Source organism: Cajanus cajan, chromosome 10 (assembly GCF_000230855.2).
Source record: "Cajanus cajan strain Asha chromosome 10, NIPB_CcT2T_4, whole genome shotgun sequence".
NCBI classification, from domain to species: domain Eukaryota; kingdom Viridiplantae; phylum Streptophyta; class Magnoliopsida; order Fabales; family Fabaceae; genus Cajanus; species Cajanus cajan.
Window position 1 is genome coordinate 37197051 of NC_138526.1, and position 15784 is coordinate 37212834.

General features: G+C 32.6%; 2 protein-coding genes across 3 annotated transcripts; both read left to right on the forward strand.

Annotated features, from left to right (window-relative positions):
* The first annotated feature begins 1954 nt into the window (after window positions 1–1954).
* Window positions 1955–4223, forward strand: LOC109811940 (uncharacterized). The gene is made up of 4 exons (XM_020375790.3): window positions 1955–2413; window positions 2745–2842; window positions 2932–2997; window positions 3259–4223. Exons 1-4 carry the CDS (start codon window positions 2025–2027, stop codon window positions 3873–3875), a joined length of 1170 nt encoding a protein of 389 aa, XP_020231379.2. The 5' UTR covers window positions 1955–2024; the 3' UTR covers window positions 3876–4223.
* A 1499-nt stretch (window positions 4224–5722) lies between these two features.
* Window positions 5723–13613, forward strand: IPT9 (isopentenyltransferase 9). 2 transcript variants are annotated; one of them, XM_020375796.3, is made up of 11 exons: window positions 5723–6028; window positions 7163–7216; window positions 7356–7398; window positions 8199–8307; window positions 8914–9112; window positions 9506–9737; window positions 9933–10027; window positions 10363–10457; window positions 11999–12074; window positions 12998–13137; window positions 13221–13613. In XM_020375796.3, the coding sequence occupies exons 1-11, from the start codon at window positions 5789–5791 to the stop codon at window positions 13225–13227; spliced, it is 1290 nt and encodes a 429-aa protein (XP_020231385.1). In that variant the 5' UTR covers window positions 5723–5788; the 3' UTR covers window positions 13228–13613. The 2 variants fall into 2 exon arrangements, with proteins under 2 accessions (XP_020231385.1, XP_020231384.1); XM_020375795.3 differs by having other exon boundaries at window positions 5724–6028; window positions 13248–13613.
* Window positions 13614–15784: the final 2171 nt, after the last annotated feature.

Sequence of the window (15784 nt, forward strand, 5' to 3'; positions counted from 1 at the left end):
TTGGGAAGGAGGATTTCGGAAAGTGAGCTGCGAATGTGATTGCCTGGGAGCTGTTACGATGCTGCAAGATCAGTCACCGGATAGGGACTACCTACATAAACACTATGATGTCATTCGTCGTGTTAAGCGAATGTTAGCTCGGGACTGGGTAGTGTACGTAACCTAGAGAGATAAATTCAGTAGCCCATACACTTGCTAGTTGGGGTGTACGTAACCTAGGTTCCACTGTATTTTGGAGAAGTCCTTCAGATTTTATCCTGCTACCATTAGGGAAAGACTCTATGTCTTGAGCTTCTTTGTTGTTTTTAGTTTCATACTTTACAAAAAAAAAAGTAAATTATATTATTTTAAAATGATACAATGTTAAAAGCAAATTAATGAATAAAAAAGTAAAAAACAATATTAAATTAATGAAATTATTGTCGATAATATATTAAAATAAATAATTATATAATTATCTTATTTATATAAAACAATAAATATATCACTAATTAAATTATGTACTTAAAAATAATATAATTTTATCTATTAAAATATTCTTTACTATTTTAATTAATTTTTTTTATTTTGTTTGTTATATTCACCCTAATATAATTAGAGTTAATAATGAGGATTAAGAAAAATTAAAAAGAATATCATATCAAAGATTTAAACAATATAGAATTATATTTAGAGAAACTTAAAATATATGTAAGACTATATATATTTTCTTCTTATATTTGATATGAGCCAAGTACTTAACAAGTGGCAACTATACAAATAAAATAAAATATGTAAGCATTCATATTATGTTATTAATTATTAACTTTAAAACACTACAAATATGTCAATTAAAAAAAAACTACACAAACAAAACACCAACTAAAGGTTTGAATTACATCCCGTGACCAACGATTATCCAACAAAAAGGGTTGAAAGTTGAAAGCTTAAAATTTAAATGACAAGAATTATTATAAATCTTATGTATTTTTTTTTTCACATTCATAAGACCAATCTTTTATTTTTCTTTTAAAACAACTGGGGAATCAAATAATTCCCAAACTTCTGCTAGAATATCATATTAGTATTTTTCTAGATACATAAATAGCACCATTAGTCTTTTTTCTATCCATCCAAATTGAACTTAATAATTCACCCATTTTCTTAATGTTAAATTCATTCGCAGTTAGTAAAGTACTTTTTTCATTATTAAGAAGTATTGTCTATTAAATACAAAAAATAATCTCTTTTTGAGATTTTAACTGATTTTTACTGTAAAATCTTATTAACTTTTTAAATTATAAATTAAAAGAATGATATTTTTTAATATGTTTTATTCCACTATATTAGTTCGTATTAAGATAAAGTGATGAACTTTAATTTTTAATGAAGAAGAACAATTTTGATAAAAAAAAATAAGGTTTAGTTATCTTTTTTATTTTATAATTTCACAAAGCTTTATCTTTTAGTCTTTATAATTATATATTTTTTTAATTTAGTTTGTATACATACAATTCCTTTACTCTTTATAATCACATAAACTTTATTTAATATTTATAATTAAATAAAATTTTCATCTTAATTCCCATATAAATATATAACAAAGACTAAAAATGAGAAAAAAAGTTATATATAGGAAAATTCAAATGAAATAATTAAAAAAAATATACAAAAACCCATTTATAAGATTTTTATAGAGACAAATCACAAAGCATAAACAATTCCACTTAATTACAACTAATAAATGAATCCCTAAACATTGAGAGATCTCTGAGGAGAGAGTTAGCTATCAAATATAAAAATTAAATTTTTTTTATATAAAACTATAAGAAAAATAAAATAATCATGGATGAAGTATAAGAGATAAGTTAATAAAAATGAAAAATAAAATGTAGAAAAGATAAAGATATTTTACACACTTTGTTTTTTGGTTGTGGTAAGGAAGCAAGTATTTCTAGAAGCAAGAGTGTATTATAAGTGAAAGGTGAAAGAAAACCCTAAACCCTTTGCATTTGAATTTGCATTTCCATTTCCATTATCCAACGATGGCGACTCAGATCCTCTCTCGCGTCTTCCCCAAAACCCTAACCCTAACCCCCTTCCTCTCCCGCTCCCTCTCCCTCTCCGCCACCGCCCCTCCCTCCCTCTCCGCCCTCTCCTTCCTCCGCCGCATCTCCCTCGCGGCCTCCCCCTCCCTCCGCTGCCTCCTCCTCCCCGCCACCCCCTCCCTCCGCGCCCTCTCCACACGCGCCACCACCTCCTCCCTCAACGACCCCAACCCCAACTGGTCCAACCGCCCCCCCAAGGAAACCATCCTCCTCGACGGCTGCGACTTCGAACACTGGCTCGTCGTCATGGAGAAGCCCGAAGGCGACCCCACCCGCGACGAAATCATCGATTCCTACATCAAAACTTTGGCCAAGGTTATCGGAAGGTAACAAAATAACATTAAAAAAAACCCTCTTTTTTTTTTATCCATCATACCTAGCCTCTTCAGGACAATAAATTAACAAGTAAAAATGAAATAATTTGCCTTGTGTATAAGCTAATTCTCCTATTAGTTTTTTCAAGAATTTTTATTTTTAACATAAATTAGTTTTAGCTCTTTATTTTTATTTGCCCTAGTGGCTTAATTAAAATTAAGCTCTTATTGTATGATAAGGTGAACCTAAATGGGCTATGTAGAAGCTATTGGAGGTGCATCCCTTAGGTGGTTGTGTGTTTTGGATTTTGATTATTTAGTGTGGTTGGTTTGGTTTTTGCAGTGAAGAGGAAGCCCGGATGAAGATATATTCTGTTTCGACTAGGCACTACTTTGCGTTTGGTGCGCTTGTGTCTGAAGAGCTTTCTTACAAGATTAAAGGTATATGTTGTTTTTGAGCTTTAAGTGTTTTGCATGTGTTTTGTGCTAGTGAGGGTTTATTCAGTTTGTGGTTTTTTTGGGAAATGCAGAATTGCCGGGAGTTCGGTGGGTGCTTCCTGATTCTTATTTGAATGTCAAGGAGAAGGATTATGGAGGTACAATTTCTTGTTATGTCACCGTGCTTTATTGTAGAATTAATGTTTGAGGTATGGCTGTTCTTGACTGTGCGTGCTTTTAGCTGTTTGTAAAGGGAATATCATGTTCGGGGCTCATTGAATGTTTTTGGATAGCATAAGCATAGCATGGCATGTTGTGATTCTTGGGTTCTGTTTTATAATTGGGTTTAGAATATAAACTTGATGGGGTATTATTAATGTGACCTTGTGTTTTGTGAACTTTTATGTGTCCCTGAGCAGGTGAGCCCTTTATTAATGGGCAAGCGGTTCCTTATGATCCCAAATATCATGAGGAGTGGGTTAGAAACAATGCTCGGGCAAATGAAAGAAACAGGCGCAATGACAGGCCTCGAAATGCTGACAGGTCAAGGAACTTTGACAGGAGGAGGGAGAATGTGGTGAACAGAGACATGCAGGGTAGACCTCCTATGCCTGGCGGTCCTCCAAGCAATGCAGGTGGTTTCCCTCCAAATAATGCAGGTGGATATGGACCTCCAGGCAACATGGGTGGGCCCCCTCCCAGCAACCCGGGTGGATATCCTCCTAACAATGCCGGTGGGTATGCCCCTCCCAATGCAGGTGGATATGCCCCTCCCAATGCAGGTGGGTATGCCCCTCCCAATGCAGGTGGATATGCTCCACCCAATGCAGGTGGATATGCTCCTAACACGAGTGGTGGCTATGGTCCAGGGGGTGGTGTGCCACAGAATAACTACCCTGGCAGCATGGGAGGGGTGCCACCAAACCAGAACACGGGAGGGTATCCGAATGGAGGATGGTCAAATAATGCTCCCAATAGAGACGTGCAAAACAGGGATATGGGAGGAGCACCTGGTGGGAACCCGTATACTGCGTGAGATCTCTGCAGATTTTTCAAGCTGTTGTAGATAACGAAGAATTGTGTCCTAAGAAAACATAGAGTTTATGCCATGTTTCTCAAGGAATTAGAATTTGTTAGTCTTACGTGGTTGTTACTTCTTATTTCTAATGAACCTGCGTATTGTGTATCTGAAGTTCACAATTTTTGAAGGCTAGATACGATGGTTATATTTGTGGGGTTGACTGTCTAGTTTGTTATATGATTGAGGTTGCCTTGCAGACCTATATAACTGTTGGACTGCTGGTAATAATACATGTTTAGGGTTGTAGTTTATTTAAAAAAGGTTTCCCTCGTAATTAAATCGACTCTTCATATTTTCATGTTATTATAAGCACCAACAGGTAAGGATATTGGTGGAGAGAAGCTCTGCGGTAGCTTTTGACCCCTCTATCTTTTGCTATCTTTTGCTTTTGATTTTATTTACTTACGATGGAAATCAAGGTTCCGTGGGGGATGATATGATGGTGGGTGAACGAACTTGTAGAACTGGCAGCAGGAATGTTTTGTTCTTGAGTGACAGCATTTCACAGGTGGGTATGAAAGATTGTAGGATTAACTTGAGGTGTGCAGATTAAATTTTCTTTTTATTTAAAATCCTTGATCAACTAATGAACATGTTACCATTAATTGAATTCATTTTTATCATGTTACTTTGGATGTAAAATCACTACTTCATTAGAGAAAAGTCAATAAAAGTGTCTTTTCATATTATATATTATAGCTGAAATTTATTAAAACTAGTGGAATTTTCTTAAATGTCTTATTTTAAGTAAGTTTTAACCACAAATAAAAAACGCATTTAAAAAATACGATAAAAATAATGTTTCTGGTGATCATCTTCTAAACCATTTTCCGGGGAAGGCAGGGTTTGGTGGTCTGTTTGGGAATGCTTTATACAAGGTTTCTGTCAGTATCGAAAACTATACTGTTCTTCACGCTGAGATTATGGTCTTGTACTGTATCAGAGGGTAATCTGGTGAAAAAGAGGAGTTTCTGTTTTTCACAAGTATGCGAATGAATTCATTGACAGGGACTGATACTAGGTAAGACTCAATTATTTCTGTTTATCTTTTCAAAGTAAAACAATGACATTGTGATGTGATAATTGCCAACCAAGACTCAAACAGTGATATTAAAGTTGCAACACTTGCTTTAAATTCTAAGGCGGAAGTATTTATAAGAAAAGAAATGAAAATTAGGTGATAGGAGTGAACTGAAAAAGAAACAGTTAAAAATTAGAAATAAAAAAGATATATGATCAAATTTAAACTTACATATACTGGGTCATTTTCTTAATTGCTTATGTATAAAATTAAAATGTACAAAAGGTCCCTTAATCGATTGTACACAAATTTTGATAAATAGTTAACATCAAGTAAAAGGACAAAAGAATTTTTGTACCAAAGAAAAAAAAAAAAACAAAAAGAGGACAGAATAATTCTATATATTTCTTAATATTTAAAATGTTAAAGAAATAAAAGTATTTTTTTTAAAAAAGTGTTATAAATGCCTTACATTATGACTTTGTTAATATATTCTTATTGTAACTTTTAATAATTGTTTTTCATTTACTAAGGCTAAATTTATTTATTTTTCTCCCTGGTAACATTTCTTTTTCACGATAAATAAAATCATATAGTTTATTGTCTTCAACAATAATTTGTAAATCTAAAAATTAAAAAATGTAAAGTATTTTTACGGTTATGCATCACAAATCCGTATGTTAATTGTATTACTTTTTACAACAACTAATAAACTATTTTAAAAATTACATTAACGAAAACTATCATTAATATAAATATCCCAATATTTATTTATATATTTCAGCTTGAAGTTGAAGTTGGAACGCTTATCGTGCAGTTTCGCCTCACTCACACTGCAACTCCGAACATGCTTAACAATGGCGTGTGCAGTCTCCGCACGTGCCTCCGTTTCCCGGAGAGTCCCCTATTCCTAGCTCCGCCGCGCTCGTTCTGTTGCCGGCGGCGGTTTTTGGTTGCTGCATCCGAGGCCAAGAAGAAAGAGAAGGTGATTGTGATTTCTGGACCCACCGGTTCCGGCAAGAGCCGCCTCGCATTGGAACTCGCGAAGCGCCTCAACGGAGAAATCGTCAGTGCCGATTCCGTTCAGGTAATATGCAGATTAAAACCAACAAACGAACTCACATTTTCCTCGCCTTCTTCTCGTGTTTTTGCGTTGCGAATGAGGTGGTAGTGATTCTCGTAGGGTTTTAGGGTTTGTGATTTTAGTTTCCGGGGTTCGCACTCTCCATGAAACTTGTTGTCTAGCCAAATTGTGGATAATTAAGGTTCTATGATAATAGACTTTACTTGATGAAGAATAAAATAGGAAAATAAATTAGCTTATCCATGAATTAACATTTGGTTATGTTATCCAGTTCCGAATGAGCAGCTGTATTAAATATTTGATGAGAGGACTTTGCCGCGATACTATGAACATGGTTGGATATAAGTCTATTATCACTTTTAAGTGTTTTTCTACCGAAAAATATTCTTAATTTGCAATAGAGAAGCCCTTAGAAGTTCTTATAGATTATATCCAAATAGGCTTTATATACGACTCGAACAGGATAGCTTCCTGTGGATGATATTTATTGTCTATAAAAGAATCTGCTAGCTCATTCATAAGTTAATTTGTAGAAACTCTTTATATTAGTTTTTGCAAAAACTTATCTTTTAACTTATTTCAAGTTAATTTTAGCTTACGAAAAAATTATTTTATTTTATTTTTCAATAAGTGATTTTAGAAGTTTATTTAAACCGAGATTAAGTTTGTTTAGCTGCTGATAAATTATTATTATTATTATTATTATTATTATTATTATTATTATTTATTATTATTATTTCACGAGGAAAGGTATTTTTGTTTTTATTTGTTGCTGGGCAGTATTTTGCAAAGTGAGAAATCAGTTATGTATATGGTACAGGGTCGATTTTTCATGAAAATACTATGAAAGTTGAAGCGATTCTTCTCTTTGAATCAGAAATTGTATATCTTGTAATTGAACGAGTTTTGTTGTTTTCTTTATGAATTTAATTGGAATACATCAACGGTGTAAGATTTTTTTACACCGTTATCCTATTATAAATTGTCATGTAATTGGAAATTGTTGATTTATGTAATAATTACTTTAAAAGTTACATATAAGGTGATTTTTAATCGATTGAGCCATACAAATTTCTGTACTAATAGTGCATTAAAATTAAACTTTCTTTAATTAAAATGGCTTCTATTGTACCACAGGTGTATCGGGGTCTTGATGTTGGATCTGCAAAGCCTTCCCCAAACGAAAGAAAGGTGTGTGATTGTGATTTAATGCATTGGTTTACTTAGTCTCTGTTATAGGTTTTTGGATTTCCTATTTTGCTTGATTAATCATGTTTGGAACCTTTAATTTTAGTTTATTTACTTCCGTTTTGTATGCTTTTCTTGTTAGGAGGTACCGCATCATCTGGTTGATATCCTGCACCCATCTGAAGGTGTGTTATGTTGGACTGAGCTATATTTGTTTACAATAAGTAAATTGATAATACACGATTATCTACGCATCTTTGAAGCATGAACTTTAACATGGAAAACAAACACTCCGATATGGCTAATATCCAAAATATTAAGATACCCCATAACAAATGAAATGAAATGTGAGCAATATAAATACATTATAAAAAAGATCAAAATTGATAAACAATATTTTTATATTCTTTATATTCACCTCTTGTCTATGATGGGCCTCTCAAGAAAATATTAAGAGACATTAATTTATTTTACAATGTAAGCACTTACAAAAAAAAAAAAAAAACTCAAAATAAGAAGATGAAATTATATCTTTCAAGAAAGGTGTATTCAACTTCTTAAACCAACATGCTAAGTTTTTCAATTTTTCTATGACGTATCGGGTCTCAAAAAAAAAATAAAAATGAGAGACATTATTTTTTAATAATATATATTGTATTTCAAGCTGACTTTTCTAAAAGTTAAAAAAAAAAAGATTTTTATAGTAATCCTAGTGTGTCTCCATCCTTTTGAAGGACTTGACTCAAGTGTCTAAGCCATATAGAGGTTTCAACTCAAACACTTGAGCTGACAAAAATAATAAATTAATTGGACAGCTAATCCAGCACATGTCAGAGATGTGTTCATGTCGAAAATGTGTTCAACAATGTGAATTTGTGACACTTCAAATAGGAGGGTGTTTGTGCTTCGTAGTTCCTTATTGATTTTTCTGTTGGAACTTTGAAGAACTTTTTTTCACCAATTAAAACTAATTATTATTTATCAGATTATTCTGTTGGGCAGTTTTTTGAGGATGGGAGGCAAGCTACAAGAGGTATTCTTGACAAAGGCCGTGTTCCCATAGTTGTCGGGGGCACTGGATTGTATTTAAGATGGTATGTCTTTTGCAGTTACTTATTCTTTCCAATGGAATTATGGAACTCCTTAATTGTGGCATAGTGGTTGTATCATGTATCTATAACAAGTTAACAAAACATAAATAGGAAATGAAATCCATTTTCTTGTTTCCACAAGCTGCTAATCAAGTTATTCATTATCATTAGTAATCTCACAGCTATTTATATCCTTAATAAAAGAGAAAATAAACAGCGGTAGAAGTAGCATGGTTGGTCATTAAGATTTTGGAAAAATAATCTAATATCAGGAAAAAGTGATGCAGACTTGGTTTTCTGAGTGTTTCACTGTTGCATAATTTTTTAAAGGATGTGAATATACTTGCATTATGTTGCGGTAAACAGGTAATTTACTAATTATTGTTAATGTTCAGTTTGCATTAGGGTAAGCAACTAAAGGTCCTAGTCCTACTAGTTAGGCAGAATATAATAAACTTCTGTCAAATATAGGAAGGTGTATGGGCATCCACTGTATTAGTGAATTATCAGGGTTTTATTTACACCATTATTGAATTTATTTTCTTTAAGTTGTTGATCAGCTTATGCGGGACACTAGCTATGAGTTCTGTTTGAATTTTGAAATACAAGGTTCATATATGGAAAGCCAGATGTACCTAAAGCCTCTCCAGAGATTACATCTGAAGCACATCATGAGTTAGCTGAACTACAGAGGAAGGAAGACTGGGATACAGCTGTGCAATTGGTGGTTAAAGCTGGTGATCCAAAAGCCCAATTTCTAACAGTGAATGATTGGTACCGATTACGGCGTAGCCTAGAGATTATTAAGGTATGCTTGCAATTTTTCAAGTCACCATATGCAACTCTAAATTCTATCCTGGCTACTAACCTTATTGAAAGATCAAAGAAAACTCTTAATGTTGACATTTTAATATCCTTTCTTGATCTGTCTTTTTTCTCTTTCATTTGTTGCTCATTGGTGCAAGTATGAATTCCAACCACTATGCAAAATATCCGAAGTTTAGTTTTTTCACCTGCAATGTGGTTGTGGTGTTATTATCTCTTTTATATGTGCTTAATTGTAACCAATCGATTACTATAACTGTATATACCTATATTTTTCTGTGAATGTATATCTGAAATGCATGATTTCCATGGTTTACTAAATTGTCTGAAATATATTTATAATTCACCATTTATTTATACTTTTTTGGAATGGCAGTCTAGTGGATCACCTCCTTCTGCTTTTCGGGTACCATATGATTCTTTCAGGGAACAGGGTGAATATAGTGTTGGTGATGGTTCTGAGTCATCTGATAAGAACACTTATGGTGATGCAGTGGAAGAAACCAATTCATCAGAGTTAGACTACGAGTTTATATGTTTTTTCCTTTCTAGCCAAAGACTTGACCTCTATAAATCAATTGATTTTCGATGTGAAGATATGCTATTAGGTATATCCTGAAATGGAAACACTCAATTTGTATATGAATTATATACATTTTATTGAACATTATTCTGTTTGTGTTTGCATGGGCACTGCACAGACCCATTCGTTTTTTTCTGTTATAACAATACATGCCATGCTCTCGTCAATAGGTCATGAATATTTGATTACAATAAATCTCTTGGTTTTCATTTGAATGCAGGAAGGGATGGGATTTTGTCCGAGGCTCAATGGCTTCTTGATATGGGTCTTCATCCAAACTCCAATTCTGCAACAAAAGCAATTGGTTACAGACAAGTATACCTTTTTATTTTCTATATTTATATTTCACTGTTACTATCTGAAAATTTCAAATGAGGAAATAGGTCTGGTTGAACGATCTGTATATTGTGTAGCGCTATAAGTTCTTTATGCTTTAAGAAATATGTTTGGTCGAACATTCTCCCCATTTTTAATGTTCTCTGTATATAGTTGAAAACTGGGTCTATATTTTAATTATATATTAGGCATTAGCAATGTAAAATAGTTGATGGCCTATAGGATTCGTGTGTATTGAGTTGGTCATTGTATTTTCTATATAAATAGTTGGAATGATTTTACTTTATTTTGTGTATGTGATTCACAAATATCAGGCAATGGAGTACTTACTAAACTGCAGAGAGCAAGGGGGTGAAAGTTCTGTCCGAGAATTTTACAAATTCTTGTCTGAGTTTCAAAAAGCATCACGGTAATGCATTTTTTTTTCTTCATAAAATAAAGGTAGTAGAGAATTTGTAATTTTCATTGGTTATTCACTTAAAATCTTTTTTATATATCAAAAGTTAATCTTTTTCTTTCTATTTTTTTTAAATGAATTTTGTAGTAAATCTTTGTTACCTTTATGTTTCTACTGGTAAAGAATTATTCTATAAAGCAGATGTTTCCTTTTTCTTATTTCCCCCGGAGACTGTTGTCCGGTATGGTTTGTTTTGAGTTGCGACTTATTTGTTTTATAGTTTAAAAATTGGATTAAATGAGAATTCTAGATTGTGAAGCATGTTCTTTCATCGAGTTTGAGAACTTTTATGACCATGCGAGGAGAGGATCCTCTCTCTCTCTCTCATGTCTAACAACCTATTGAGCTGACTTGGACCAACAATTGAAATATAGCCGGAGGAAGCACTGTTTCAATTCTCAATGCTGCCTCTTCTAGGAAGTTTTCCATGCTGTTTTGATGCAAATTTTGTAATTTTGATCAAATTCTCCAAAACATTGATTGGAATTTTTGGTTTATGTTCTGAATATTGTTGTTGTATTTATTCTTTTCTTAAATGGCATCAGTAATTATAGAGATTTCCTTCTGTATTTTCAAACCTGCTTGACTCTAAGCTTGCAATTGATTCCCCCCCCCCCCCCTCCTCATAAATAAATAATAAAAAAATGAATTACACAGAAAAGGGGAAAAGTACAGCTATGATAAGTTATCCTGCAACACAGAAAGGGCAAGATATATTTATGTGAGCTTGACCTTATGTTTTCCCTAGTCAACGAATGGTAATGTTTAAAGTGTACTGATAAGGTGCTTAATTGGACATTGAATATATCCTTATCCCAGCTTGATGTCTTTAAGTTTTAATTAAAAAAGAGAATTATTTAAATTGAAGGTTTATATAATTAAATGCCAAGCTTGACAACATGTACAGTGGAAGTTGTCCGCATGATATTACATAAAAATTATGTTCAGCTTAAAATATGTTCTGCAAGAAAATACAACTATGATTCATGACCTTCCAAAATACAGTCCTGTATTCTGATAACAATTTTTAGGCAAGTTGATTAATTTCTTGTTTAGATCGCTTGTTCTGTTTTAAAAACTGGTATAACGTATTAATTAGTATTCTGTATTTGTTGTTGTTTAAAAGCTTTCCTTGATCAGCTTCAATCTATCTTAGGTCAAGGATGGAAGCTTGTGCCTCGCCATTTTGTGTTTGGAACATGTATCTGATTATTGGACTACTATTTTGACGTAGTTAAGTTAGATTATTACCATCCTTAATACCTAGAAAATGATGCTAGTACGTTGAACATAATTTTTAGGAAACAATCTGTAGTACCGGAAGTACTATCCCACCAAATGCATCACAATGTTAGCTCTGCTGTTGTTTGGTATTTTGTTTTTCGTGGACTTTGTATTTTTTTTTTGTCTCCGATGCTTGCCATGTTTTGTTGGTAACGAACACAAGTGTAATTGGGTTATTTAGCAATGTTCTTTTTGATACTTCTGTGCAGGAATTTTGCAAAAAGGCAGTTGACATGGTTTCGCAATGAACATATATACCACTGGCTTGATGCTTCTAAATCTATGGTACAATTGAATCTTTTGTCAGTGACTGTTACCTTTTACACATCCAACCATCTCTTGTAATTTCTTTATTATATTAATACCAAACTAAATCCGACAACCATCTCTTGTAATTTCTTTATTATATTAATACCAAACTAAATCCGACAAGCTTGTGATCTCTTGCCAATTTTAGAAAGGGTAAAATATGTTTTTGGACCTTCGTTTTTCAAATTTAGTTATAGTCCTCCCCAAATTTTTGTTTTATTTTCGTTCCTCTAATTTGAAAATACTTCATTTTTTATCTCTAAGTTGTTGTTATTAAAACATTTAATGGTAGTTATAAACTGCCACAAAATACACATTGAGGATCAAAAGTGACATTTTTCCATATTAGAGGGACAAAGGACAACTCATTTGAAGGACTAAAATCGAATTTGAAAAATTTTAGAGGGACTAAAAATATATTTTATCCTTTTAGAAATAATAAAAACCACAATTTTTTTTTAAGATAAAAAAAACCACTAAAAACTAATGTCTCAGATTCTCCTTCCTCCTATATAGTATATACTGTCTCTGAACTTATACATAATTATTGCTTATATTTCAGTTTAAGAAATTTAAGTATTTTTTTTTTCCTTATATATAGGTTCAATGGGAGTACTAACAACTCTACCTGCTTTTTACTTGTAAGAATGTTTTAAAAAAAATTGGTTCACTGTCACACTAGCAATGTGGATTTCATTGCTAGTACCTTTTATTTTAAAGGGTTTCAAGAAGCTGTTTATTATAGTCCTTTTATTAAACTTAAGAAATGGTTTTCTTCTGTATTTATTTTTTTATTTTTTAACTTTTTTAAGGAAAATGTTTATTGTTCAGTTTCTCAATTCATTCTTTGGTTTATTTATCTTATGTATGCTGATTCTGAAATGAACTACTCGTGCCAGGAAACCATTCTCAACTTCATCCATGGTGCATACCATGATTGGAATGGAAGTCTTCTTGTGCCTGAACACCTAAGAATGTCTAGAGATATTTCTAATCGCAAAGAAGCCACACAAATTAAGTCTTACCGCACCAAAAATAGGTACTTTTTTTAGGGCTACAGAATGTAGGGACATATTTATTAAGTCATAATCATATTTATTGATTATATTCCTTGCTGTTCAGAGATTAAGCTGTTGTTTTCTTATGAAGGCATTTTGTGAACGGGGAAGATTGTTCTCCTATTCTGAACTGGATAAAGAAGACTCAGAGGTGAAGGGATGAATTTATTATTATTTTTTTTCATTCCCTTGTACTGGCCTTAAATTTGAAATTACAGAGGAATCTAACTAAAATTTTCAGGTTATAGAGAAAGTTTTGTTTTTATTGCCGTTTTTTTTGTTACATCCTTTGGTCAGCTATAATGTGATATCTTAATCTTATTGATAGAATGCTGTAACAACAGCTGAACTTGTAAGCTAGTAATTTCGTTCTTCCCTTTAACTTGCAAGCCAGGAACTTTGCTGATTTTACTTTTTATTGAAGTTTAATGAATTTTTAAGCATTCATTGAACTCAATTTTTTCTTTTTGGTACCCATGCATGAAGTATCTATCGGTTTCATTGATGACTAATTTTCGTTAGAGAATTTAGCTGGTCACCTTTTTGTAACGGGTTCTCCCCTTCTAACTATTTTTTTATACACAAAATTCGAATTTGAGACCTTACTCAAAGGAATCCTTAAGGAAATTGGGATTAATGTCACTCGAATCAACTTGTTGGTATATTCATTGAACTTGATTTATGTTGGGAAGTATTCTTTTATTTTTTTTAATTTTTCTTTTATTGCATTACCTTCTATTTCTTTTAAATATAGACACAATGTGGTTTGGCTATATTTAAATATTTAATTTTGGGGATGTTACAAATTTTTGTAGTGGATTAAGTGTATTGATTTGAATCATTTGTATAAAAAAAAATTTAGAATTTGATATATCAAATAAATAGAACTTGATATACAAAATATATTGTTATTTTATATTTATTCATTTGTAACATTGCTGGTCCACTTTACTGTTGCTTTTCAATCCCATTTATTTTAACCTTGTTGAACGACATTGAAATGCCTGATGACCCATTGCTGTACGATAAGACAAAAGAAACAAATGGTTGAAAATTTTGTGACCCACTTAAAAGTTAAAAGTGAAGAGCACCAGAAACTCTTATTAGCATCACGTACTATATGGTATTATAACATTAGTTGCTCTCCAACGATACGAATATGCTATTTGTGTCGTTTTTTCGGTTACTTTTCAACAGCAACCGCTTATGGACTCACTCTAAGTGCATCACTAATTCTATTGATTCCATACATATAAACAAGTAGGTGATGTTGGTCAAACGTTTCCATGATAATGTCAATGTGAAAAGAAACATATTGTAAATGAATCTCCGTCGAATAAAAATAATTACTCTCTTCCTTTCATATATGAGGTCTTAAGTGTTAATCTTGGTTTAACTATTATATTAAAAAAATTGACATTTGCTCTAGTAAAAACAAACTGAAAATTTCATTATTGTAATAAAATTTTGTGCTTGCTTACAGATGCAAGAAAAACAAGTCAAGAAAATTAATCAACAATATTCTTATTCTGAAATAAACTAGTGATAAAGAGTAATATAAAGATTAGTCACTTGGGCCAAAGTTTCCATGGCAAGCAATAGTGTGGTAGCACTAGTGGTGTTGAGGATCTGGTCCAGCAGGTGATAATCTCTGCAATCTCCCTTCAAACATTGACCTTTTGTTGTGAAGCTCTCTAATTCTCACATTGATAACCATGTCACGTAAAAGTTGTTCACTGTTAATCTTTTTAGTCGTCATGGTGGAGAACTTAGGTAAAATTCTTGCCTCAGAACTCACAACAACAAATGGAGTAATAATTAGAAAGAGAACAAACACTCTTGACATGGTTGAAGTAGCCATGGTCTTACAAGAACTCAAATTATAGCAAGAAAACAAGTAGCTCTCAAAAGCCTATTTGTATGTATAATAGTGTGAGTGAAGTAGCTAAGAAGATAGCAAGAGAAGCCTATTTATACACATCTTAATTCCAATTTCATGAGTTCTATCGGAAGTTAGATAATTTAATCAAAGTAATAGAGGTGGTACACTTGTCTTTGTCTCTCTGGGTTCCTTCTGCATGCTTATCAAGTGCAATTTGTTGCTCTAAATCACAAATGTATAATTAATGTTAAAACCTATGGGATGAGCTTAATCTGGTCGGTTCATTCTCTCTTTAGACGTAAATGATAGTCTATGCCGACCAAACCGATTCATCTTGTGTTGTCCTCTTCATCTAAAACCTTATATTATTGGTTAAATTGATAAGAAGTAAAGGACAAAATTCCCTCTACACCAAATGAAAATCCTTTGATGAAAATGCTTATGCTCCAGTCACATGGCCACAACTATTTCCAAAAACAAAAGAAAACCACATGGCCACGTTAGAAATGGTTTAATCCAACAAACTGCTTACAGGGCTTAATGGCTTATATGTGGTCTTTGCCTTGCTAGAATTCATCATATGTCATAGGATTCGTCTAAGACATAATCCAATCCATGGTGTATAAAAAAAATAGTCCATAAAAGAAATTCCTTCTGTCATTAGCGAGTCGTCCCTTGAGTTTCCGAACGAAAAATGGGATGCGGCCAATGACAAAAAGCTTGAAAATTGACCTTTTCAAGATGTC